This window comes from Dromiciops gliroides, chromosome 6 (genome assembly GCF_019393635.1).
Source record: "Dromiciops gliroides isolate mDroGli1 chromosome 6, mDroGli1.pri, whole genome shotgun sequence".
Lineage (NCBI taxonomy): Eukaryota > Metazoa > Chordata > Mammalia > Microbiotheria > Microbiotheriidae > Dromiciops > Dromiciops gliroides.
This window is the reverse complement of record NC_057866.1, coordinates 7,545,839-7,572,082: the sequence shown is the minus strand read 5'-3', so window position 1 is coordinate 7,572,082 and position 26,244 is coordinate 7,545,839. Positions and strand designations below refer to the sequence as shown.

General features: G+C 48.5%; 1 protein-coding gene across 1 annotated transcript; it reads right to left on the bottom strand.

Annotated features, from left to right (window-relative positions):
- Positions 1 to 171: 171 nt before the first annotated feature.
- ALDH3B2 (aldehyde dehydrogenase 3 family member B2) lies at positions 172 to 17,105 on the bottom strand. Its single transcript, XM_043972055.1, is given in 12 exon segments — positions 172 to 1,280; positions 2,844 to 2,943; positions 3,332 to 3,498; positions 3,750 to 4,136; positions 4,917 to 4,998; positions 5,872 to 5,957; positions 7,642 to 7,762; positions 8,513 to 8,623; positions 8,949 to 9,111; positions 15,617 to 15,681; positions 15,683 to 15,740; positions 17,029 to 17,105. Coding segments are annotated over 12 exon segments (1,611 nt in total). The 3' UTR covers positions 172 to 1,086.
- Between the last annotated feature and the right edge of the window lie 9,139 nt (positions 17,106 to 26,244).

The following is a 26,244-nucleotide window of genomic DNA, read 5'->3' as shown; positions in this document are numbered from 1 at the left end:
GTTTTGCATACAGGCCCAGTGATGGACTACCTGTCTCTCCTCCAAAGATCATGTGGAGAACATGGCTTATTGTTACCAGGTAGCAACTGTTGAGGATGATAATTTCACAATGATAAGTAAGAGTTGATTCCATGTCCACACTTTCTAGTTTGGCCATTCTTTATTGTAGCTGTGAGGGATAACACATTCAAATTCAGAGCAAGTCTGAGCATCTGTGGAAGGAATTCCTTGGGTAGAGGACCAGATAGGTAGAAACAAAAGTTAGGACAAATGGGGGAAGGCAAAGTTGTGTTAGCCATCTCCAGTGCTGGGACATTCTTGAAAGAAGGAATGTTCTTGCTAGAAAAACTGAGTCCTGCACACTTGTGCAAATGCTTGCTATCATTCTGCCCAGAGGCAGTGAGGTTTCCCGTGGGAAATTCTTCACATTGCTTCAGGCAAGCAAGGTCTAGCCCAGGCAGTGTGGTATAATGAAAAGAGTCAGAGGAGTTGGATTCCAATCCTGACACTGCCACTACTGCCTGTGTGATATCTCTGATCCCTCTGCAGTATTACCAAGATCCCCAGAAGCATGACCAGTGAGACAGCCCCTGAGGGGTTATGATGTGTGTTGGAGAGATGACGCACAGTTATGAAAACATGGATGTGATGACATTAGGTGTGTGAGGAGACAGTGTGGTGCAATGAGAAGAGTCCCAGGACCTGAGTTTGAATTTTGTTTCTGTTTGAATTCTGTCATTTGCTACCTGGGTGACCTTAGGGAGCCCTTTAGCTTTTCTAGGACTCAGGTTCTTCATCCATAAAATGAGAAGGTTGGGCTGATGTCCTCCAAGTTCCTTTCCAGAGCCAGACCAATGACCCTACAATATATCATAGGCATATCAATAGCATCTTTCACATGAAAACACCCTTTCTCTCCAGGTCAGGGGAGGAAGGCCTAGGGCCAAGGAGGTGCGCTGATGGGCTCAGGCAGGGTATCTGAGGCAGTGAGAGACAGGAAGTAGAACACCCGAGTCAGGCAGGGAGGCCTGGTCCTGCCCTCCCAAGCCTGCAGGTGCAGGGAAGGTCTTGGACAATGGAGGGGCCTCACAGGATAGAGCAAGGGAAGCCCAGCTTGTGCTCCAAAAGCCACACCACCAGCCACTGGTGCCCCAGGGAGTAGGGGGGATAGCGGAACTTGTTGATCATCTCCAGGCCTGGGCTACGAAGAAGGCAACCACGCCGGTGGGAGAAGGTATCAAAGGTGAACTTGCCGTGGTATTGGCCCATCCCACTGCGACCTGCAACACAGGGCAGGGATCTGGCTGAGCAGGAGACTGGGCAGACCATGGACAGCTACCTTCCCTCGGCCCTCAGGGAGAGAGGGCCGTTCCCTCTGGAGCCAGAGACCGTGCCCCCTGCCCTGAAACATTCTAGAGTCATCACAGACTGAATCATTAAAGCTGGGGAACCCATTAAATACAGAATAAAGTGCTTGCCATGGAAGAACCTAGAACGTCAGATCGGAGAGAATCCTTAGAACTCAGACTATCCAAGATGGGAGGAATCTTAGAACACAGAATGTCATATCTTGAAGGGAACTGGGAACACAAAACAAAATCCGAGCTGGGATAGACCTGAGAACCCAGAATGTCAGCGTTTGAAGGGACCTCAGAGCAGCGGAGGGTCCGAGGCCATAGAACACAGAATACCAGGGCAGAGAGAGACCTCAGAGACCCAGGGGCCTTGTTTTACAGGGAAGGACCCGGCCCGAGGCGAGGATTTGAATCTACCCAGGTGTCTGCCCGCTCCCCCGCAATCTCTCTGCAGCTTTTATGGGTTTGACCTTTTCCTCCTGGAGCCTTTGGGGGGTCAGGTGTTCTCTCCAGAGAGCTCTGGGTAACTGATAAATCTCTGATAAGGAGGGGGATAAGGAAGAGAAACTAGCACACTTTAAGCGTCCTCTGGCTCTCAGGACAGGGCGGGGGGCCCTGACTAGGTGCTGGCGCCAAGGGCACGCAGGGGAAGGCTTGGGCTGCAGGGGCAGGGTAGAGCAGAAGGAGGGACAGCCTGGGCCCATGGAAGTGGAAAGGGGAAGGTGGGAGAAGATCGGCCTCCCTGGCCAGGCTTGAAGCCGGGAAGTCCAGGTCTGGAAAGACTGTGGGCTGCCCAAACTGCTTAGCAAACTCCATCCCTCCTGCGCCTCAGTGTGCTCCTTCTGTGCAATGGGGGAGGTGGGCAAGAGGATCCCTAAAGACCCTCCAGCTGTGACTCCTCTGACCCCAGGCCCTGGTCTGAGCCCTCGCACCCTAAGTAAAAGGCTGGCTGCTTTGGAGGTTTGGGGGGGGGCAAGGCAAGCTAGGAGGGAAGGAGCATGAAGAGGTTGGGCAAATTGGCTTCCCAAAGAACAGGAAAAATGCCTTCCTCTCTCCACTTCCTTTCTGGATAATGCAGTTCATCTGTCCGGGGTCCCGAGGCCTGGGATCCCGGAGGGCCTGCCCCGACCTTCTCTCGTTCTCACACATTCCTCATCCTGCACTCTAGTCCTAGGCGGGGCCCGCCCGGCTTGGGTGTAGGTGATCATCCACCGAGGCTGAGCATCCCCCGACCCCCAGCCTGAGCACTGATCCTGGGGACAGCCTGAGCCCCAGTTCTGGCCCCAGACTAAGCCCTGGGCCTGAAGACAGAATTGGTCCCCAGCCCTGGTCATAGACTGAGATCTGAGCTTGGGGACACCCGAGTCTAGCCGCCAGCCTGGCCCCCGCCTGAGCCTTGAGCCTGGAGGCAGACTAGCCTCCTTGGGGGCCCCGAAGGGACCAAGCCGAGGCTCCCGGGGCCTCTACCCAGCTGAGCCTGAAACATACCAACTCCCCCAAAAGGCATGGATACGATTGTCATAAACATGAAGCCATCGTTTCCCCCGAAGCTGCCGCTGCTGGTCTGTTCCAGAACCTTATTCACCACCTGGGAGAGACAAGGAACCAGCGGGGAAGCAGGGAGAGCCGGAGCCAAAAGGGAGCGCTTCGGCACCTCCCTGGGGGTCGGCCTGACAGACAAGTGCATCGGGGCGTCCCGAGGCACTTCTACAATTTGGGGCAGGGTGGAAGGTGCCCTTTTCTCCGGTCACCGGACTTGAAACTGCCCCAGGCTAGTCTTTCTCCAAGACGGCTCTCCCACCGAGGGCTGGGCGGGGCCAAGCTGAAGTATCGCCCCTCCCAGGGTTAGTGCGTGCGTGCGTGCGTGCGCTGGGCTCAGGACAGGTGGGCAGTCACCGCCTTTTTCGCTGAGCCCCGCCCCCAACCCACCCCCCCGCCCGCTCTTCAGGGTTGGCCCCGCCCCCCACGCTCCTTACCTCGGAGTTGTTGGAGAAGGTGTACAGGGCCAGGGGCTTCTCTCTCTTCCTGATGAAAGCAATGGCCTCATCCATGCTCTGCACATTCAGGATGGGTAAGATCGGCCCAAAGATCTCCTCCTGCATCACGGGGTCCGACTCCTTCACGTCCACCAGCACTGTGGGGGCTGCCTCAGACCACAGAGGAGACCTTAGGCTGGGGCTTTCAGAGGGCCCCAGGGCAGGGGGGGAATGAAGAGGTCCCCAGAGGGCAGACTCGGGGGTAAAGCAACGCATGCCGTGCCATGGACTCGCCAGGAGCGGGAGGTCAGTGGGGACAGGCCCAGCTGCCCACGGCTCCTCCATCAGCCTTGGGTCCCCTAGGCTCTTGTGGGGCCACCAGCACCAAGGACCCTGGGCGGGGGAGGGGACCACTCACCAATGTAGCGTTCCTGCTCGTCTGACTGGCCGCCGATGGCTACTTGGCCACTGCCCAGCAGGCCTCGGAGCCTCTGGAAATGCTTGTCATTGATGATGCGGCCCAGGTCTGGGGAACTCTGGGGATCCTTCCCATAGAACTGGGTGACTGCCCGTTGCAGGGCGGGCAGCAGCTTCTCCTGCGTCTGCCGGCTGCACAGGACGTAATCTGGGGCCACACATGTCTGTCCCGCGTTGAAGAAGCGGAACCAGGCCACTCGGTTGGCCACGTTCTGGGGGTCACAGTTGTCGTCCACGTAACATGGGTTCTTACCTCCCAGCTCCAGCGTGATGGGGGTCAGGTACTGGGAGGCAGCCGCCATGACGAGCCGGCCCACCCGGGGGCTCCCTGGGGACAGGTGAGACACCCTTCCCTTTGAGGAAAAGTCCCACTGGGCCCTCTGGACCCCTCTGCCCACTGTTCTATGCCCTAGACGGTCTCTCAAGCCCCTCCCAGCAATGACATTCCCTCCCATCTCTGGCATTCTCTGTTCTGTGTTCTCTCCAGGCTTTGACATCTTATGATCCTGGTTTTCACCTCCAAATGACAGTCTTGAACTCTGAATCATACTTCCCCTTCCTGGACCTCAGTTTCACTGTCTTTCAAATGGGGAGAATATGGCTTACCCACTTTCCCTCCCTCTCTCCCAAGGCTGATCAGCTGAGATAATAGGTGTAAAAATGCTCTGAGACGTGCTAGGCGCTGCACACCTCCTTGGGGGTGAGAATGTTGGGGGGCGGGGGTGGAGCATAGAGCTGCTGAGCAGAAAGAGCTGGGAAAAAAGTCCCTTCCCCCCACTGCCCTATTTCTCTGTCTCTGAAATGAGGGTGGGGTACCAGCTGGTCTCTAAGGCCTTTCTCAGCTTTAAAGTTCTACAATCAATTAAGGGTGGGGGTTCAGGTTTAGAAAATGCTACCTCCTTTTGGGGAGCTGTTCCTCTACTCACCAATGTGACCTCTCCTCCTCCCATTGCCCTCAAAGCCAGGCATTGACAAGCCTGTGGTCCCCTGAGAGAGGCCCTTGGGCTCAGGAGGAGCAAGGGAAGGGGCTGAGGTCCCAGCTTGAGCCCTCTGGGGGCTGTGGGGGACAGTCCCAACCCCCAGAACAGGTGGGCCAGGCCGGGCTTACCTGTGAAGAAGATGTAATCAAATTTGTTCTTGAGCAGATTCGTGGCCTCCTGGGGGCCTCCCCGCACCACAGCAAAGCAGTTCTGGAAACCAGGACACAAGCGCTCATTCCTGGGAGCTCCTGGCCTGGAGGACCCTGCCCAGGATGGCCGGGTCTCCTCCCACCCAGGCCGGCCCTCATACTTCCTTTTAGGGCTTGAAGAGATCCTAGGAAACATCTCCAAGGCAGCTCCCCACTTTATAGAGGAGGAAACAGGGTCCCCAAAAGTTCAAGGACTTGCCCACTGTCCCACAGGAGTTAAGTAGGAGGAGGCAGAATTGGAACCCCGGTCTTCTAACTCTGCCTCTGAGTCCAATGTTCTCAACCACCCTAGAATGGCTGAGAGGAGACTCATGAACCAGGTATGGGATGACTGGGAAGGAGAGAAAGTGAGGAGTAAATCCTTCCAAGGGAAGGGAAGCTCCCGAAGATAAGGACTGGAAGAGCCATTTTGGGGGGCTGAGGAGCCCGGAAGTCTGGCTGAAGAGCCTGGGCAAGGCTGAACTACATGGTCGCCATTCATAGGATCGTCGACAGAGCTGGAAACTGAGGCCCAGAAGCTCCTCAACTCCCAAACACTTGACTCCCATCCCCCACCCCCCACCCCCTTGCTTCACCCAAAGGCCCCGAGAAAAGAGGCCCTGGCCAGCCTCCCCCCCCAGGGCCCAGTTCTTCCTCCCCTTCCCTTGGCCTTGCTGCAGACCCCAAATGTCCCTGGTTCTACAGAGCAGGGAGCCAGAGGGCTTCCAAGAAAGAGAAGGTGGGGCGCTCTGAGCTGCCACCGCCCTGCACCTCCCAGAGCAGCCCAGAGAGAAGCTGCAGCCAGGATTGGAGGCCTAAAGGTTGGGTTCTGAGCACTTGGCTGGGGAGCCTCAAGCTTCCTGGGAGACAGTGGTCTAGAGCCAGGCCCCCTCACCTTGTCCAGGTATTGGGGCAGCAGCTCAGCAATGACCTTCTCCATGTTCTTACTCATCTCCGAGGGCTTCATGACCACACAGTTACCTGCCAGAAAGGAGGGTAAGAAGAGGCAGGTTCTGACTCCTTCCGAGAGGATGCCCTGCCCGCTCTCCTCCTTCTGGGCCGATGTCCCCACCACCCTTTCCCCTGCGGTGCTCTTCCCACCTCAGCTTTGTCACCCCTGCTTCCAGCACTGCCAAGCATCCCCCCCAACTCTGCCTGGACACAAAGAGGAAGGGGGACAAGTGGGGAGGAAAGGGGAAGGAACCATTTCTGTTTCCAGAGTGGTGCTAGAGACCCAGGCGAAGTCTGAGGGACAGAAAGAGAAAGGGACAGAGAGTGGGTATGGATATAACCCCAGTCTCAAGCCTGGATCATAAGCGCAAGACTTTCCTCTCCTCACGGGTGAAGATGATGGGGCTGAGACGGACAGAGATCTTTGGGAAAGAGAAGATTCCCCTTCTTCTTGCTTTGGGAGAAGACAGATGCAGAACCCACCGCTTCTGGAGCCAACAGCAGGGCAAGAGAGAGAGCTTTGGAAGGCCAAGTGTAGGGGAAGTCAGCTCCTCGGTATGCTCCTGATTTCCATCTTGCCTCCTGAGAGACTTGGGAATTTCCCCTTCCATGAGATCAAAAGTATTCTCTTCCTCCCTCTCTCCTGTCTCTCTGTCTCTCTGTTTCTGTCTCCATCTCTCTCTGCCTCTCTCTCTCTCTCTCTCCCTCCTTTCTGTCTCTCTCTGTGTGTTTCTCTGTCTCTGTCTCTATCTGTCTCTCTCCCCTTCCCCCTCCCTCTTGTCTCTGTTTCTGTCTCCATCTCTGTCTCTCTCTTTCTCTCTCCCTCTTGTCTCTCTCTCCCTCCTTTCTCTCTTTCTCTCTGTGTTTCTCTGTCTCTGTCTCTCTCCCCCTCCCCCTCCCTCTTGTCTCTGTTTCTGTCTCCATCTCTCTCTCTCTCTCTCCCTCCTGTCTCTCTCTCCCTCCTTTCTCTCTCTCTCTCTCTGTGTTTCTCTGTCTCTCTCTATCTGTCTCTCTCCCCTTCCCCCTCCCTCTTGTCTCTTTGTTTCTGTCTCCATCTCTGTCTGTCTCTCTCTTTCTCTCTCCCTCCTTTCTCTCTCTCTCTGTGTTTCTCTGTCTCTGTCTCTCTCCCCCTCCCCCTCCCTCTTGTCTCTCTGTTTCTGTCTCCATCTCTGTCTGTCTCTCTTTCTCTCTCCCTCCTGTCTCTCTCTCCCTCCTGTCTCTCTCTCCCTCCTTTCTCTCTCTCTCTCTCTGTTTCTCTGTCTCTGTCTCTCTCCCCCTCCCTCTTGTCTCTCTGTTTCTCTGTCTCCATCTCTGTCTCTCTCTTTCTCTCTCCCTCCTTTCTCTCTCTCTCTGTGTTTCTCTGTCTCTGTCTCTCTCCCCCTCCCTCTTGTCTCTCTGTTTCTCTGTGTCCATCTCTCTCTGTCTCTTTGTCTCTCTGTCTCTTTGTCTCTCTGTCTCTCTCCTTTTCTGTTTCTCTGTCTCTGTCTCTTGATATGACACATCTCCCTCTCAGTGAGAGAATTCATTCATTCTGTATTATCTGATAAAATCTAATTTGTGGACACCTTGGATGGTATAGCAGCTAGATTATTGGGCCTGGAGTTGGGAGGTGTTGAAGCTCAGAGTGGTAAAGGCCCATGTCAGGGAACCCTAGGAGAGGGGGCTGGGCCAGAGAAGGGAGTAGGCATCCTCTGGCCTGTGACCTGTTTCTTACCTGCAGCAATGGCCCCCACCAAAGGCACCAACAAGAGGTTCAGAGGGTAATTCCAGGGGGCGATGATGAGGGTCACACCATAGGGCTCCTTCCGGATGAAAGCTGAGTCCAGTTGGGTAGCCTGGTGACAAGAGGAGGGCATGGGGTTCCCTGAGCCCAGGCCAGATGTACATCCCACCCCACCCAAAGGAAATGCAGGAAACCAGACTGGAGAAGTGGGGGAGGGGGGAGCTGCCTGCCTTCCTCTCCCCCTGCCCTCCTCAGGTAGTGGGAAGGTGGGAGGAAGGGAAACAGGGAGGGCAGAGGGGAGGGTTAGCCCAGTGGGTCAGGACCCAGTGATTGGGGCAGAATCCTTCCGTCTTAGAGCAGGAGCATTGTACACAGCCCACCCAAGTAGTACTGACACTCTCCCTTAGAGACCTCTGCTGACAGGGAACTCACTACCCTAACCCCATTCCATGAGTGCTAGGGAACTTTGGTTTAAATGGGCCTCATTCCCAAGGTCCCAGAGGTCTTCCAGGATGATGGTTCCTTACCAGCCTGGAGCCTATTATCTCTTTCAGGTGCTTCCCCACCCATTTTTCCTCATCTATTCTTCACCCCTACCCCGAGGGAGCCAGAGTATGTGATCTTGTCTTGCTTTTACAGTAGAAGAAACTGAGACCCAACATGGGGAAATGAGCTGCCCCAGAATCAAGCCAGTGAGTGAGCAGCAGATGGAGGGCTGGAAGCCAGGTCAGCATCCTGCCTGCAGCCTGGAGACCTGTGCTCCCACTCTGAAGGGGGGCAGGACACAGGGATCAGACACAGGGAGTCGGCCATAAGGTCCCCTTCTTCCCCAGAGCCGCCCCTTCTCTTCCTTCCTGCTCACCAGATTCTTCTTCACCCGCTCATCCTTCATCCAGGTGTGGAGACTCTTCAGAGCCAGCTTGATTTCAACCTCACATAAGACAATCTCGGACACATCAGCTTCAACGGTCGGCTGCAGAAAGAGATGGGGTAGACACATGTTCGGTGCTCTGGGAGGGGAGGGGAGATTGGAGGTTATCTCATCCAATGCTCAAATTTGGGCCTGGGTTAGAAGCCAATCTCTTGACAGAAGCCCAGAGGACTTGCCCAGATTTGTGTCCCTAGAGAAATAGAGCAGGATTCAAACCCAGCTCCCGGGACTATTCCCTGTGCCCCATATCATGCCCCGTTTCCCACTCCAATTTGGCCTCCTCTCCTGTTCTCCCAGGGTGCCCTGGACCCAGGAACCCCAGTACCCTTCCGGTCCCCTTCCATCACAGTGCCCACCCCACACACACCTTGTTCATATCCCGGGCCAAGGTATCCAGAAGTAACTTTCGGTTTTCCTTCAGGAAACGGCTCAGCCCCTTTAGCTGGTGAATTCGAAATTCGGCTGGACGGGTCCGGCCGGAATTGAAGGCATCCTGGAGCACCTTCAGGACATCTGCGTAGGGATTCACCCTGTCCCAGAGAGTGACCAGGGTCGTCTGGGGGGCCTCAACCTGACCCAGCTCCACCCACCTTTGTGGAGGCTCCCTGAGACCTGAGAGTCTCAGGACTGGGCTGCCCAGCAAACCCCTTCTGCCTGAAGCTGCTCCTCTTTCCCTGTGGGGAGAAGCTGCGGGCTTCCTCCTGTCTCAGAACACACTCCTTAGAAACCAGCATATGCCCCAACTAGGAGTCTTTGAAAGAATTTTACTGTTCGCACCTTCTATCAAGTCCAAGGTCATTGCCTCAGGCAAGGCTGAGAGTTCAGAAAGTGATGCGAAGGGTTAGACAAACATACATTAAGCACTTCTTGTGTGCCAGGCACTATGCACACAGGGTAATCACCAGCCAAGCCCTTTGTAGCTGAGCCTTATTCTGTTGTGCTTCTAGACAGTCAATGGCACTGCCAAGGCCTGTGGGAGGCTAGACATAGCTACCCTGAAGGATTATGGGAAACTGGCTTTCCAGCAGAAAAGGGGGGAATGATTAATGGGTGAGCATGGGCCTGAGTCCTTCCAGTGCAGTATCAGCCCTGTTTGTTATAGGCAAAGTGCAGGAGATCACAGACACATGAGGACTGCTACCCAGGAAACCTGGACTTCCACAGATGCCCTAGCCCACTACTCCGGCCACGAAGAGGCCCCATCTGACTCACTCTTTCTCCGTGTTTCATCTCATTTCAATTCAGTCAGTCAGTCTATAAGCATTGATTAAGCATCTACTATGTTCCAGGAACTGTGCTAAGCTCTGGGGGTACAAAAAAGAGGCAAAAGACCTTCCTTGCCCTCCAGGAGCTTACAATCCGATCGGGGAGACACATACAGGATAAATAGGAAATAACCAATAGAAGGAAGGCACCAGGATGAAGAGGCTCTCGCACTCATCCATTAAGCACCTGCTACATACAGAATCCTACACTGGACACTGGAGAAGATAGAAAGTGGAAATCAGACAGGGTTCCTGTCCTGGAGTTTCCAGTCTAGCAGGGGGATAAGACATGGGTACAGAGAATTCTAATAAAACACATTACATAGTGAATACATTTGAGAGGCTCGATGTACGGTGCCAAGGCTTAGGGAGGAGACCTGGATAATAAGGAAAGCTTCCTAGAGGAAGTGATATTGGAGCTGGGCCTTGAATGGTGAGGTGCCAGAGACAGTGGGAGAACATCTAAATAGCAAAGTGGTGATTACAATGAGCTCTCACAGCTTCCTCAAGAAGAGACCTTGTCAGATTGACTTCACTTCCTTTTTGGACAGAATTACCAGGCTAGTAGGTGAAGGGAAGACCATAAATAGTTTGCTCCAATTTTGGCAAAGCTTTTGATTAAGTATCTTTGGCTCTTCTTGGGGAAAAGATGGCGAGATCTGGACTAGACTAGACTAGACTCAGATGGTTTAAGAGCTGGTCGCATGGCTGGACTCACAGAATAATTAATGGTTCAGTGTCAACATGGCAGGCTGTTCCCAGAGATCTGGGCTTGGCCTGGGTAGTTTCGGCTTTTTATCAATGATTCAGAGAGAGAGATGATGGGCTAGCCAAATTTGCAGATAACACAAAGCCCCAAGGGATAGCTCCAACAATGGATGCCTGAGCCAAGATCCAAAAGGTTTTTGACAGACTGGAGCACTGGGTTCAGTCCAATCAGATGAAATTCAATCAATCCATCAACACACATTTATTAATCACTTACTACATATTGCCAACTGTCAGTGTGTATTTTAATTTGATTTGGAGGGCCTCTTTCCTCTTCATAGAATTTCTCAACCGCTTCATTTTTCATGGTTGTCATTTTGCAGTGATGTAATGACTAAATGTTCCACAAAATCATATTTCTTGTAGCTTTGAAGCATGTGCTAAAACCCACTCCAACAATTCCCTTCCTTATCTCTCCAGGGAGCACCTGGGGCCATCCTTACATTGAGATGCAACTTCCTTCTCCTTCGGTATGTCCACTCATTGGTTTTGTACAAGGATCTCACAGTTAGAGGATCAATCAAAATGAAATTTGCTGATAGTCTAAAAGAGGGTAACTAGGTGGTGCAGTGGATAGAGTACCAGATAGAGTTTGAATTTGACCTCAGACACTTACTAGCTGTGTGACCCAGGACAAGTCACTTACCCCTGTTTGATGTGCCAGTCACTGTGCTAAGCACTTACAAACACTATGTCATTGATCTTTGGGACCTTAACCAGGTGGAAACAATCAATCAGTCAACCTCAATCAGAGGGTTTAGCCCAATTGTGGAAAGTACTTGAAGCTCCAGTGGCATTTCATAGGAAGAAAGTTTGACTAGGCTGGGGATATTTGGTCAAATCCTAGAGGTCTTCTGCAAATTAAGTGAGTTCATAAGAAAGTCTTTGAGAAATTATATCAAAGGGGCAGCTAGGTAGTGCAGTGGATAGAGCACCTGCCCTGGAGTCAGGAGGACCTGAGTTCAAATGTGGCCTCAGACACTTAACACTTACTAGCTGTGTGACTCTGGGCAAGTCACTTAACCCCAATTGCCTCGCCAAAAAGAGAGAGAGAGAGAGAGAGAGAGAGAGAGAGAGAGAGAGAGATTGATTATATCAAGCATGGAATTCCTAAGGAGAGAACCTGGGTGGAAGGAAAGGTATTGGCTGTCTCCTACTTTCCCATCTCTTTTACCAGAGGCTGACCTTGGGAGATTCCAGGGGTCCAGAGGATGCTGGGCATCCCATTTACCTACTGCTGGTCCTGAGGCAACCAGGCATCAGCTGACATCATTTTCTGTCTTGGTGGTCAAGGACAGACTGGACAGAGATTCACAGCTCCAAAAGGAGCCTAGAAAAGAAGCCAGACCAGGTCTAAAGGGACCTTTGTGAGCCCCTCACAAATGGGAGAAAAGGACTTCTGTCAACCAGGACCTGTGAGTTACCCAAGAGAATTATCAGCTTAGAGATGGGGCTGAAGAGATCACCAAGCCAGAGTATAGACTGGAAGGAGGACCTAGGGCAGAGCTTTGGGGCGCACTCATGGGAAGGAAGAAACATAGTAGGTGCTTGATTATTGAGCTTGTTGGCTTGACTTAGAATGTCAGAGCTGAGATGGTCCTGAGAACATAAAATTTCAAATCTGAGAAGGAGTTTAGAATATAGGATGTCATGGCTGGGAAGGACTTTTAAAAGCATCTCAGTCAAGCCCCTCATTTTAGAAACAAGTAAATTGAGGCCCTCACCGAGGAGATTTGCCCAATTTCCCAGAGCTTGGCCGGGGACCCCACCCCAGAAACATGATTCAGTGAGGTCCCTCCTCAGGCTCAGGAGTAGGTAGCATTCTTTTCCTCTTCCCCTCCTACAGGTCTGAGGGGAAGCCATAGAAAGATTTCCCTAGTGATGCCAGGCTATCCCTCAGCACAGAGGAGACACAATGTCCTGGAGTCTCTAGTGTCTCTCCAGTATTATTATTTTTTTTTAAAGTGAGGCAGTTGGGGTTAAGTGACTTGCCTAAGGTCACACAGCTAGTAATCTCCAGTATTATTAACAAAAGATTATGTATGTAGCATTCAGGAGCAAATGAACCTAGTGACCCACATAAACCAGTGAGACTTGACCAAATCTACTGAGAAAACTGGAAAGTGGTCTGACAGAAATTAGGTTTAGACCAACACCTCACACCTCGTACAAAGATAAACTTCAAGTGGGTGCATAATTTAGGTATAAAACATCACATCATAAACAAATAGGAAGAGAAAGGGGGAAAATTCCTTTCAGAACTATGGATAGGGAAAAAAATGGAGTATCAAACAAAGGATGGAGAGAGTATCAGAAAACAAAATAGATGATTTGATGATATAAAATTTTAAATTTTTGCACAAACAAAACCAATGTAGCTAAGATTTGAAGGGAAACAGCTGGGGAAAAGAAAGTTTTATAGTAAGCTTCTCTGATAAGGGTTTGAGATCTAAGATATAGAAGGAACTGGATCAACTTTATAAGAATGAGTCACTGACTGATTGATAAATAGTCAAATAATATGAACAAGCTGTTTTTGAAAGAAGAAATTCAAGCCATCTATAGCCATGTGAAAAAATACTCCAAATCCTAATTAGATAAATTCAAATTAAAGCAACTCTTAGGTTTAACCTCATTCACATCAGATTGTCAAAATTGACCCAAAACATAGAAATTGATAACAGGTTGGGTGGTCTATGAGGAAAAAGGCACATTAATGCATTGTTGGTGGAAATGTGAATTATTACAGCCGTTCTGGAGAACAATATACCCCCTTGACTTGGCTATACCACTACTAGGCCTATGCTCCAAAGAGATCCAGAAAGAGGGAAAGGATCCATATGTACAAAAATATTTGTAGCAGCTCTTTTTGTGGTAGTAAAGAATTGGAAATCAAGGAGATGCCCATGAATTGAGAAATGGTTGAACAAACTGTAGTATATGACTTTGATGGAATACTATTGTGCTGTAAGAAGATGTGAAGGGAAATTCTGGGGGCAGAACCAAGATGGTGGAGTAGAGAGAGCACTCAGCATTCTCCTCCAAATGACTTTAAAATAACTCCTCAAATCAAATCCTGGGGTGGCAGAGCCAACAAATGCTCAGAGTGAGATACTCTTCTAGCCCAAGACAATATGAGAGGTTAGAAAGAAAGATCTGTGATATGGGGGTGGAGGCTGATACAGAGCTCATGTGGATGAAGCAGCAATGGTGGGAGTAGGTGGTAGTGACAGAAGCAGCAGCAGCTTAAGGAGCTCTCAAGCAAGAGATAGTAAGGGGACCTGGCAACTAGTCAAAAAGATATTGCAGGGGACCCCTGCAGAAGCACTGGACTCAGGATCAGATGGTGTTTGGCAATTCCATTGTCTATACCCACTTCTGGGTTAGAGGTCAGAGAGGAACCCTTTTGGTCAACAGGGAGTAGAAGCCCTGAGAGGCAATATCACCTCCAGTCTAAAGAAGGAAGGGCCCAGAAGAACAGTATTGATTGCAATCCCAAGGGGTCAGGAGCCCTTCCTGAGTAATGCCAGTGTGTAGACCAAGAGAGCAATGACCACAACTCTTCCCAGATAACACTACCTTGGAAGCATCAAAAACTTCTAAACCCCCAGAACTAGCTTTGAAAATAGCAGTGCAAAATAGTCAGAAGCCTGAAAGAGTGTCTCTTTCCCCCTCCCACAGCAGGAGCAGACCCCAATATTAACATAAAGTTTTAAGTCAAGAAATAAGATGGAAAATGAGCAAAAAAAAAAAAACAAAAAAAGAGCCTGACCATAAAAATATATTATGGTGACAGGGAAGATCAAAACACGAACTCAGAAGATGATAACGAAGTCTAAACAGCTACAAACAAAGCCTCCAAAGGGGAAAAATGTGAATTGGATATAAGCCCAACAAAAATTCCTTGCAAGATCTAAAAATTATTTCAAAATCAGAGTGGTAGAGGAAAAATTAGGTAAAGGAATGAAAGCAAATGAAGAAAATTATGAAAAGACAGTTAACAGCTTGGTAAAAGAGGCACAAAAAAAGTGGAAGAAAATAACATCATAAAAAAACAACAACAGAATTGGGGAAATGGAAACAGAGGTACAAAAATTAACTGATGAAATGGTTGTTAAATCATTGTAATTGTGCCCGACTCTTTGTGAATACATTTGGGGTTTTCTTGGCAAAGAAACTAGAGTGGTTTGCCTCAGACACTTGACACTTACTAGCTGTAGGACCATGGGCAAATCACTTAACCCTCATTGCCCCACAAAAATAAAAGCCAGGGGAAAAGAGTTGAAGGCTTGGGATATTATATCTCACTTGAAAAAGAGAGAGACACACAGAGGTAAAATAAGGGGCTGGAGGAGAATCTATTATGCTTCAGCTGAAGTTAAAAAAGGCAGGGGTAGGAATCATGATCTCAGACTGAGCTGGAAATGGTCTTTAGAGACCACTGGGGAGGCCCCAAAGAAAGTCCTTGTCTACTCTTCCTATCCCTGCCAGTTCAGGGCAAACTAGCCAAGCAACTGAAAAGGAGCCATTAAGCACCTGCTGTATACCAGGCCCTGGGCTACAGGCTGAAGATACAAGGACAAAACTAGACAATCTCTGCTCTCCAAGAGCTTACAGAACCTTGACCTGGAGGTCAGGAGTCTTGGATCCTAGTCTCAACTCTACCATTAATTTGCTGGCACTGACCCCCTTTGGTCCTCAGTATCCCCCTCTGTCAAACAAGATTAATAATTCCAGCCACACTTCCCAGATTTCTGGGCACACCCAGAGAGAAGATGGAGGTGGGTACCCTCTGGAAAGTAGGCACCTGATGTGGGTAGAGCCTTGTTTGCAGAATCTGAACCCAGGTCTTCAGCATTCCTCCTAAGCATTTCTCATCAGCAGGGATGTCCAGGATCCCCACCTCCCTGAGGAAGGGTAATCCCCCTATCTCGGCCCACTTCCCCCCCCAGCCCCCACGCCAGCCACAGGAGCCCATCCCCCTCTCGGGGTGTGCACCTACTGTGGCTCAGGCTCAGGCTTCGGCTCCTGGTGGGAGCCCTTTCCTCCTTTCTCAGACATGCCAAACACCTCAGTCCAACCCTGCTGAGCCCTGCCACTTGGTCTCTCCATGGGGTAGACTGACTCTTGGATGTTGACAAGCCCATGCCTGCCCTCCAGATCCTACCCACAAGCCTGGGCCATGCCCATAGCTCTGCCTCCAAGCACCCAATCCCTTGTCATTAACAGTGAAGGAAAAAGCAAATGACTCATATATGCCAAAAGGAACTGACAGGTAGGCCCCATACAAGGTCAGAGACATGACTGCCCAGGGAATCTTTAAGAGAGAAGGCAGGCAAGTACTGAAGGAAAAAGCACAGAAACTGGAGTCAGGGGTCTTGGGTTCCAATTCTACTCAGGTAAGTCCCTCCTCTCTATGTCTGTAAAATGAGGGAGCTGAATTTGATGCCTCAGAGGGCCTGGCACTTCTGACATTTTATATTTTAAGAAGCTATCAAAAACAAACAAACAGGGGGCAGCTAGGTGGCGCAGTGGATAAAGCACCCGCCTTGGATTCAGGAGGACCTGAGTTCAAATCTGGCCTCAGACACTTGACACTTACTAGCTATGTGACCCTGAGCAAGTCACTTAACCCCCATTGCCCCACAAACAAACAAACAAGCAAACAAAAAAAGAAGCTATCCAGGGGGCAGCTAGGTGGTGCAGTGGATAGAGCATTGGCCCTGGATTCAGGAGGACCTGAGTTCAAATCTGGCCTCAGACACTTGACACTCACTAGCTGTGTGACCCTGGGCAAGTCACTTAACCCTCAATGCCTCACAAAAACAAAAACAAGAAGCTATCCAGATCAATCCAACAGGTATTTATTTCAATACCTGCTATGTGCCAGGTCCTTTACTAGGTATTGGGAGTCCAAAGACAAAAATGAAACAATTCCTGGCTTTCAGGAGCTTCTGCTGTACTAGAAGATACAACAGACAAATCAATGCAAGGTAAATTAAGGTGTAAATAACTAGTAAAGCTACCTTGGCAGGGGTGGGAGGAGAGAAATTAGTACAGCCTTCCCAGAGAAGGTGGCCATTGAGCTGTGAGGAAAGCTAAGAATCTGAAGAGATGTGAGGAGGGAGTGTATTCCAGGCACATCCTGGGCAAAGACAAGGAGGTGGGGTTAAGTTCAGGGAATAACTGATAATCCAGTTTGGCTAGAATGGAAAGCGTCTGAGAGAGAGAAATGTTAAATAAATCTGGACAAGGAAATTGGAGCAGGTTTGTGAAGAACTTTAAATGGCAGAGAAGTTGGTATTCTATCCTAGAGGTGATAGGGAGCCACTGAAAGTCTTTCAGGAAGGGTACAGTATAGTCAGACCCATGTTTCATCAGCAGATGGTGCTGTCAATTGCTAACTTATCCTACTCAACAGTAAGGATCAGGTGTCGGGTGGTCCCACACTCACGCTGGCAGTTATGCACTTTGACCCACCGAGTGGACATAGTAGGAAAGTATCAAACTTCTTTGTGGTTCTCAGAGACTGGACCATCTTCTTTTCGCTATATCCATCTCCATCTAGGTGGTCATGCTAGCTTGTCAGGCTAAGAGATGTGGGTAATGTGGACTTCTCCTACTAGGTTAGCTCTGAGCCCCCACCTCTATCCTAAATTTGTAATATTTCACTGAGCCCTGGATAGGGGACCTTGGCATAATGCAAGTGTCTTTCCCGAGAGAATCATAATATGCCTTCTCTGCGCTTCACTCTTTGCATGAAATAAAATATTGCTTCTCTCACTAAGCAACCTCCAAGTGACCAGAGCCCTGTCACTGTACAGGAGGAGAGCTGAACACTACATGTGCTTTAGGAAGTCGATAAACATTTATCAGTTGCTTACTATGTTCCAAGCCCTGTGCTAAAGAAAGGCAAAAGATTATTTTAGTAGCTGAGCAGAAGACTGACTGTAAAGGTAAAACTCTGGAGAACTGGAACCCACTGGAAGGTGACTGCAATATTTCAGGGGACAGATGATGGGGGCTTAGACAAGGATGGCAGCTTGTGGGAAAGGGGCGGTTGTAGATGCCATGGAGGCAGAAATATTGAGATGTGGCAACTGATGGGATGGGAGGAAGGAGAATGAAGAGCCATGACCCCCTCATTTTACAGATGAGGCAACTGAGGCATAGGGAGAAGAGACCTGAGGTTGCCACCCTCGGTTGGCAAAATGGTGACAGAAATGAATACAAATAAAAGAAGAAAAGATTACAAATAGATTGATCGAGGGGAAGACAACGAGACCATTTTGGACATATTGAGTTTGAGAGGTTTAGGAGACATCTAGGTGGAGAGCGGCAGCAGGAAGTTGGTGATGTAAGACTCTGGGGCAGAAGAGAGCTTAAAATCACAAACTCACAAAATCTGAGAATTGAAAGGACCTTCAGTGGCCAACAAGACTAACTCCTCTGGGTAAAAATCCCTTCTACGGGGCAGCCAGGTGGCACAGTGGATAGAGCATTGGACCTAAATTCAGAAGGACCTGAGTTCAAATCCAGCCTCAGACACTTGACACTTACTAGCTGTGTGACCCTGGGCAAGTCACTTAACCCCAACTACCCTGCAAAAAAAAATCCCTTCTACAGCCTCCCTAACAAGGGGTCATCCAGACCCTGCTTGAAGACCTCCGAAGAGGGGGAGCCCACTGCCTCTTAAGGAAGACCATTCCACCATGGGATGGCTCTTCATTGTGAGGAACATCTTCCTGTCCAAGAGGTGTGAACCCCCTTGGACTTCTTCCCATTTCTCCTAGTTCTAAAGCCTTCTGGGTCCAAATGGAACAAGCTGAACCTTTCCTTTACATAAGACTATTTCTAATTGGTGAAGGGAGCTGTCTTATCCCACCTGGGTCTTCTCTTCTGCTGGATAACCATTCCCAGTTACTCCAGCCCATCCTCATCTGTCAGGGACTCCAAGCCCTTCCTTCACCACAATGTCTTTCTTCACCACAGGGCCCAGGATTGAACCCGGTGCTCCAGGTGAGATCTGATTAAGGCCTAGGTCAATGGGACAGTCATCTCTACCTCCAGGGAAACTCCACCTCTCAGTGCCCCACATTGTTTGGTTTTTTACTGACTCATGGAGATTGTAGCGATCAAACCCCTGACCTCTTTCCAAAACAATAGTCTGCTCCCTCTTATACTTGTGAAGTAGATAGTTTTGTCCCCAAATGTAAGACTTTCCATTTGCACCTGTGGAATTCCGTCACATTGGATTCAACCCAATACTCGAACCCATCAAAGAACCTCTTGGAACCTGACTCTGTGTTAGTCACTTAGTCAACAAGCATTTATGAAGTGCTTTCTAAGTGCCTCCTTCACCCTTCCCTCCAGGAAGAACAACCTCCACACACCGGACACAGACGGCAATGCCGATACTGTTCCCTCAGTACCAGATCCTGCCCAGTTTCCATCGCTCTTCCTAATGGTTGAGATTTTCAGCCTTGTTTCTTCGAACTACCTGTGGGAGTTTGCACTTCAGCCCTAGGCACTGACTTAGGAGTTTACAGCCAATTAGCCTCTCTTCATATTTTGATAACCCAACTCATATTTCTTTGCTTTACTTCAACAACTCCATAGCCAAAGACACACCCAATTCCACTCCCCTTGTGGGAAACTCCCATCAGTTTCACCACCACCCTCTTTGCCTACCTACCCATCAACTTGCTTAATCTTCTAAAGACTGGGTGTCTTTGACCCATAACCTACCTGGCCCAAGCACATTGGCTGAGATGGGAGGGCCCATAAGTAATGGCTTGTCTATGCAGCTTAAATTGTCTCACTTCACTGCTACCCTCTAGATGTGCCGTGTTGGGAATGTTGGTCTACCCTTGAGAGAGTTAGAGTCTATCTCAGGAGTGAAGAGAGAATCTGGTCCAAGTCCTTCCTCAGACATAGGCTGTATGACCCTGGGCAAATCACTTGCCTCTCTGAGTCTGAGATTCCCCATCTATAAGGTCTATAAACCTCACAGAGCTGTGAGACTCAAAGGAGAAATCTTGGCTACTGTTGTTACTATTGTTGAGTCAGGGAATAACAGGGAACCCTAAAGGAGAAAACTGAGTCTCAAAGAGGGATGCCTGCCTTGCCCAAGGCTACCCAGATAAGAAAGTGGCAGAACCAAGACAAGAACTTGTTTTTGACCCTCGTTTCAATATTCTCTGCTCCGAGATACAGAATGCTCCGAAGGCAATGACATGTGGCATCTCGAGGCTTAGGGCGCCTAGAGAACAGGAAGGGGAAGGGGGAAGCTGAAAGGGGAGGTAAGCAGACTCACGCCAGCAGAAAACAAGAGTCCAGGGGCCTGCCGGGAGGTCCCTTCTCTCCTGGGGAAGGAGGGGTATGGGAGAAGACAGGAGGCCCCAGGACATTGCTGAGATAAAAAGAGATAAAAGCCTCCCTAGCAAGAGGACCGCCCACTCCTGTTGTCCCCCAATCCCCCATACCTGTCATCTCTGCCTACGAGACACAGGCCTGCCCCTTTTTGGGGCTGGTAGTATTGCCTGTGTACACACGTTTGGTTAACACCCAGGCACACACATACCTGGATGACAGAGCATCCTTGTAAAATTTAAATGATGTTCATTGATTAAACAATGCTGGAGCACTGATCACTGGTGCTTGACAGGAGAAGGAACACACCAGAATGGGGGTTGAGCCAATGAAAGACTCCCCACCTCCTTGGGGGTTCCCCTAAAGTCCCGAAGGGGAGACATGGGAGATTAGGGACCCAACTGGCCTTCAAGAATGGGCAGCTACAGGGGAATGCCCCAAAGTTTCTATGGTCTACAATTTTAAGTGCATCAGAGACAGGTGTAGACAAAGTGATTTGGTAGGTCTGAGAGGGAAGGTTATTACTAATTAAGGGGACCAAGGGAGACCTCCTGCCATTTGAGTTCAGATTTAAAGGATGATAAAGAAAGGCACAGGCAAAGAAGGAGTGAGGAGGTTTCAGGAATAGCCTGTGAAGAGGTGTTGTGGCAAGAAGACAGAGTATGACTCAGGACCAGAGAGGGACAGAGTGTATGGAGCAAGGTGACTGTCACATCTTGGGATCCCTTTAACATCTTATTTTGGCCATTCATTCTAACAAAAATGGATTGGGTTCCTAGAATCAGAGCAGTCTAGAGGCAGCTAGGTGGCACCCCAATGGATAGAGTGCCAAGCCTGGAGTGAGGAAGACCTGAGTTAAAGTCTATCCTCAGACACTTACAAGCTGTATGACCCTGAGCAAGTCACTTCACCTCTGTTTCCCTCCGTTTCCTCACCTGTAAAATAGGGATAATAACAGCCCCTACCTCCCAGCATTATTGTGAGGAGTAAATGAGATCATATTTATAAAGTTCTTAGCCCAGGGCCTGGCACACAGTATAAAGGTTGTTATTATCCTCTAGTGTGCAACGCCTTGCTTGGGTGCCATAGGTTCAGAGACAAAATGAGACACACCCTGTCCTCCAAAAGCTTATGACCTAGAAAAGGGAAGGAGGCAAGAACATTGGTAAGTATAAAACATAATGTCCATTTGTTGTCCAAAAAGCTGTCATGGGATACTGCTTGGCCCCAGAGGGCAGAACTGGGAGGGCAGGGGGCAGGGGTTGGAAGATGGATGTGGGAGGAAAGTTTTCCTAACAATTCCACCTGTCCCAGAATGGTGGCAGAATCACATGAGACCACCCCATCCTTCTTGAACTAACTTCCAGGAATCCTGTCAACATTCACTTTTTTTTTGGGGGGGGGTGAGGCAATTGGGGTTAAGTGACTTGCCCAGGGTCACACAGCTAGTAAGTGTCAAGTGTCTGAGGCTGGATTTGAATTCAGGTCCTCCTGACTTCAAGACCCATGCTCTATCCACTGCATCACATAGCTGCCCCTACATTCACTTTTTAATAAGATTTTGATTTCCAATTTTTTCTCCCTCCCTCCCATCCTCCCTCCCCAAGATGGTAAGCAACTGGTATAGGTTATATGTGTGCAATCATGTAAACATATTTCCACATTAGTCATTTTGTGAAAGAAGAAACAGAACAAAAGGGAAAAGACACACACACACACACACACACACACACAAAGTGAAAATCATCTGCTTTGATTTGCATTCAGACTCCATCATTCCTTCTCTGGATGTGGAGAGCATTTTCCATCATGAGTCTTTTGGAATTGTGTTGGATCATTGTATTGCTGAGAAGAGCTAAATCAACCATAGTTGATCATTGTGCAATGCTACTGTTACCTATTTCCAATCTTAAACCAATCAGTTGCTCCATGTTCAGTTCTAACTGTTGTTTCTTGGTCTGCATACAGGTTCCTCAAGAGACAAGTAAGATGATCTAGTACTCTCATCTCTTTGTTGTGATTCATGCAGCCAAAGGCTTTAGTGAAGAAGAAATAGATGTTTTTTCTGGAACCCCCTTGGTGTCTCCATAATCCAGTGAATTTGGGCAATTTGGTCTCCAGTTTCATTGCCTCTTGTAAAACCAGCCTGCTCTTCTGGTAATTATAAATTCACATTTTGCAGAAGTCCAGCCTGCAGAATTTTAGGCACAATCTTGCTGGCACATGAAATGAATGCAATTGTTCAGTAATTTGAATATTCCTTGTCTTTGGACTTCTTTAGGACTGGGACAGAAACTGACCTTTTCCAAGCCAGTGGTCATTATTGAGTTTTCCAAATTTGCAGGCATATTGAGTGCAGCACTTTAATGGCATCATATTTTAGGATTTTAAATAGCTCAGCTGGAATTCCTTATAGCCTCATTTCCCTATTGTTAGCAGTGCTTCCTAAGGCCCACTTGACTTCATTCTCCAGGATGTCTGGATGTAGATCAGCAACTACACCATTATGGTTGTCAGTGATGTTAAGATCTTTCCTGTATAGTTTTTTTCTGTATATTCTTGACACCTCTTCTTAATCTCTTCTACTTCTAAGTCCCTATCTTTTTGTCTTTTATCATGTCCATTTTTTGAATGAAATGTTCCTTTGTTATCTCTAATTTGCTTGAAGAGATCTTTTATCTTTTCCATTCTATTTTCTTCTATTTCTTTGCATTGCTCATTTAAGAAAACCTTCTTATCTCTCCTTGCTATTTTCTGGAATTCTGCATTCAGTTGGGTACATCTTTTCCTTTCTCCTTTCCCTTTTCTTTTTTCCTCAGCTCTTTGTAAAGCCTCTCTGGACTGGCATTTTGCTTTCCTGCTCTTCTTTTTCTTTGGAATGTTTTTTATTGCTGCCTCCTATACAATATTGTGAACCTCTGTCCATAGTTTTTCAGGCACTCCGTCTATTAGATCTGATCCCTTAAACCTATTCCTCACCTCCACTTCATGTTCATAAGGAATGGTATTCAGGTCATACCTATATGGTCTGATAGTTTTCCCTGATTTCTTCAATTTGTCTGAATTTTTGCAATAAGAAGTTCACGATCTGAGCCACAGTCAGCTCTGGGTCTTGTTTTAACTGACTGTATAGAGCTTCTCCACCTTTGACTGCAAAGCATATCATGAATCTGATTTCTATATTGACCATCTGGTGAGGTCCGTATGAAGAGTCGCCTTTGGGGTTGTTGAAAAAGAGTATTTGCTATGGCCAGTGAGTCATCTTGACCCAACTCTCCCAGTCCCTGCCCTGCTTCATTTTGTACTCCAAGGCCAAACTCGCCTGCTATCCCAATTATCTTTTGATTTCCCCCTCTAGCATTCCAATCCCCATATGAGGAATATGATGTCTTTGTGTGCACGTGTGTGTGTGTGTGTGTGTGTGTGTGTGTGTGTGTGTGTGTGATTTCTGGAAGATGCTGCAGGTCTTTATAGATTAACTTTGACCTCTTCAGCATCAGTGGTTGGAGCCTAGTCTTGTATTACTTTGGTGTTGAATGGTTTACCTTGGATTAGAACAGATATCATTCAGTCATGTCTGAGATTCTACCCCAGTACTGCTTTTCTCACCTTTTATAGACTCTGAGGGCTACTCCATTTCCTCTAGGGGATCTTTGCTCACAGCAGTCTGTATAATGATCACCTGAATTAAATTTACTCATTCCTGTCCATTCAAGTTCCCTGACAGTTGAGGTGTTGGTGTTTAATCTTTCCATGTCCTGTTTGACCCCATCCAGCTTACCTTGGCTCAGATGTTACCTCCCAGGTTCCCGTGCAATATTGATCTTTGCAGCATCGGGCTGTCCTTTCCTCACCAGACACATCCACAGCTGAGCTTCCTTCCAGTTTTGGCCCAGCCACTTCATTAGCACTGGAGCTACTTGTAGTTGTCCTTCACTCTTCCCCAGGAGCATATGGGACACCTTCCTACCTGAGGGGCTCATCTTCCGGTGTCATCTCTTTTATCATTTTAGTTCTGTCCATGGGGTTTTCTTGACAAATATGCTGGAGTGGTTTGTCATTTCCTTCTCCAATGGATCATCTCTTGTTAGAATTCTCTACTATAGGGGCAGCTAGGTGGCGCAGTGGATAGAGCACCGGCCCTGGAGTCAGGAGTACCTGAGTTCAAATTCGACCTCAGGCACTTAACACTTACTAGCTGTGTGTGACCCTGGGCAAGTCATTTAACCCCAATTGCCTCACCAAAAAAAAAAAAAAAGTGATCCAAGAATGGGGCAACTAGGTGGTGCAGTGGATAGAGCACCGGCTCTGGATTCAGGAGGACCTGAGTTCAAATCCAGACTCAGACACTTACACTTGACACTTACTAGCTGTGTGACCCTAGGCAAGTCACTTAACCCTCATTACCTGACGAAAGAAAGAAAGAAAGAAAGAAAGAAAGAAAGAAAGAAAGAAAGAAAGAAAGAAAGAAAGAAAGAAAGAAAGAAAGAAAAGGGTGATCCAGGAAGAAAACGGAGAGATTGAAGACTGTCCCTTTTAAAAAAAGAAAAGACAGAGAGGCTTCAACAAAAAGTAAGAGAATCTATTAAGGCAAAAGGATGATCTGGGTGACCTCAGGAGGGTGGAGGGCAGAAGAATGTGACAGAGGGCAAAGAGGGAGAGAAGGATGAGTCTGCTCTTGGAGCTGAGAAAAAGATTCAAGGCCCTTCTTGGAGAGGAGGCCCCTCTGAGTAGGAGGCAGTTGTTTGTCCTGCAAAAATGATAATGATAGCAACAACATTATTGTTGATCTTGGATAATGTGTTGCAAGCTTGTTTCACATGAGCCCGTGAGGAAAATACAGCAAGGCATCCAGGAACCAAGCCTCAGAGATGTTGTCACTGGCCCAGAGTCACACAATAAAAGCCCAAAGTCAAATTTGAACTCAGCTCTTCCTTAGTTTCCAACATGGCTCCACTACCCAGGGGAACTATCACTGAGAGGCAGTGGATCTTCAAGTGTCACTAGATGAGGGTGAAACCAAGAACTGTCAGCTAAAGATGAAACGAACAGCAGTGGTTGAGGGAACCAAGGCAGCTATCTGTCATCATAATAAATACTAGAAAGGTGTTCACAGGGTAGGTAATCAGGGCTTAAATCAGACCATTTCAAGACTTGTCAAACCAGCTAAGTGCTGCCTACAGCTGTTGATTCATGTGGGCCCCAGTGATACTTCCAGAAAGATTCTAGAAAGCATTGGTAAAGAATATTTATGAGCTGGGTGTGATCCTCACTGTTTTCAGTAGAAGTCAAAGGCTTCATCAGAAAGAAAAGAAAGCAGAGCTGGGAAGGAGGGTCTGAGAACAGTTTGGATTTCTGAATCATGGCTTAGCATGTAGGGATAATGAGCTCCTGGACAGAGATGGAGGGCATCTAATTGGCCTACATAGAATGTATTTGCCTCAAATCTTGCAAATCTGATCAAAGATTTTAAACTGATAAGGATGGGAGAAAGAGAAGACTGGCCACATGTGCTCACCCAAGTTAGGGTGCACAGAGACTAACGACAACATGGGAAGAGGAAAAACAGGAGAAATGAACACATAGAATCCAATAAAGGAGGGGCAGCTAGATGGCGCAGTGGTTAAAGCACCGGCCCTGGATTCAGGAGTACCTGAGTTCAAATCCGGCCTCAGACACTTGACACTTACTAGCTGTGTGACTCTGGGCAAGTCACTTAACCCCCATTGCCTAAAAAAAAAAAAAAAAAAAAAAAAAAAAAAAAATTAAAAAAAAAATCCAATAAAGGAGCCAGAGATTACCCATGGTCTCAAATGTCCGTACACAAATATTACTTAACTTGGCTAACAAGCAAGGCCAAACCTGACCTCATCTGGGAGACATGGTGGGATGAGATCCATGACTGCAACATGACTGGAAGGGTATACCTTACTCAAATGGAAAACCATAGGTGGGAGTGGGACGGTGACATTCTATATTGTTTTGGTTTTTTTTTTTGGCAGGGCAATTGGGGTTAAGTGACTTGCCCAGGGTCACACAGCTAGTAAGTGTTGAGTGTCTGAGGCCGGATTTGAACTCAGGTCCTCCTGAATCTAGGGCCAGTGCTCTGTCTACTGCACCACCTAGCTGCCCCAGTGACATTCTATATTAAAGAGATAGTCAAGAAATGTAAGGAAACCCAGGGACCCCCATGGGGGAGAGCATTTAGGTGGTGATCAGTAGAGATAGAAACAAATCAGTATTATCACTGGACGATAC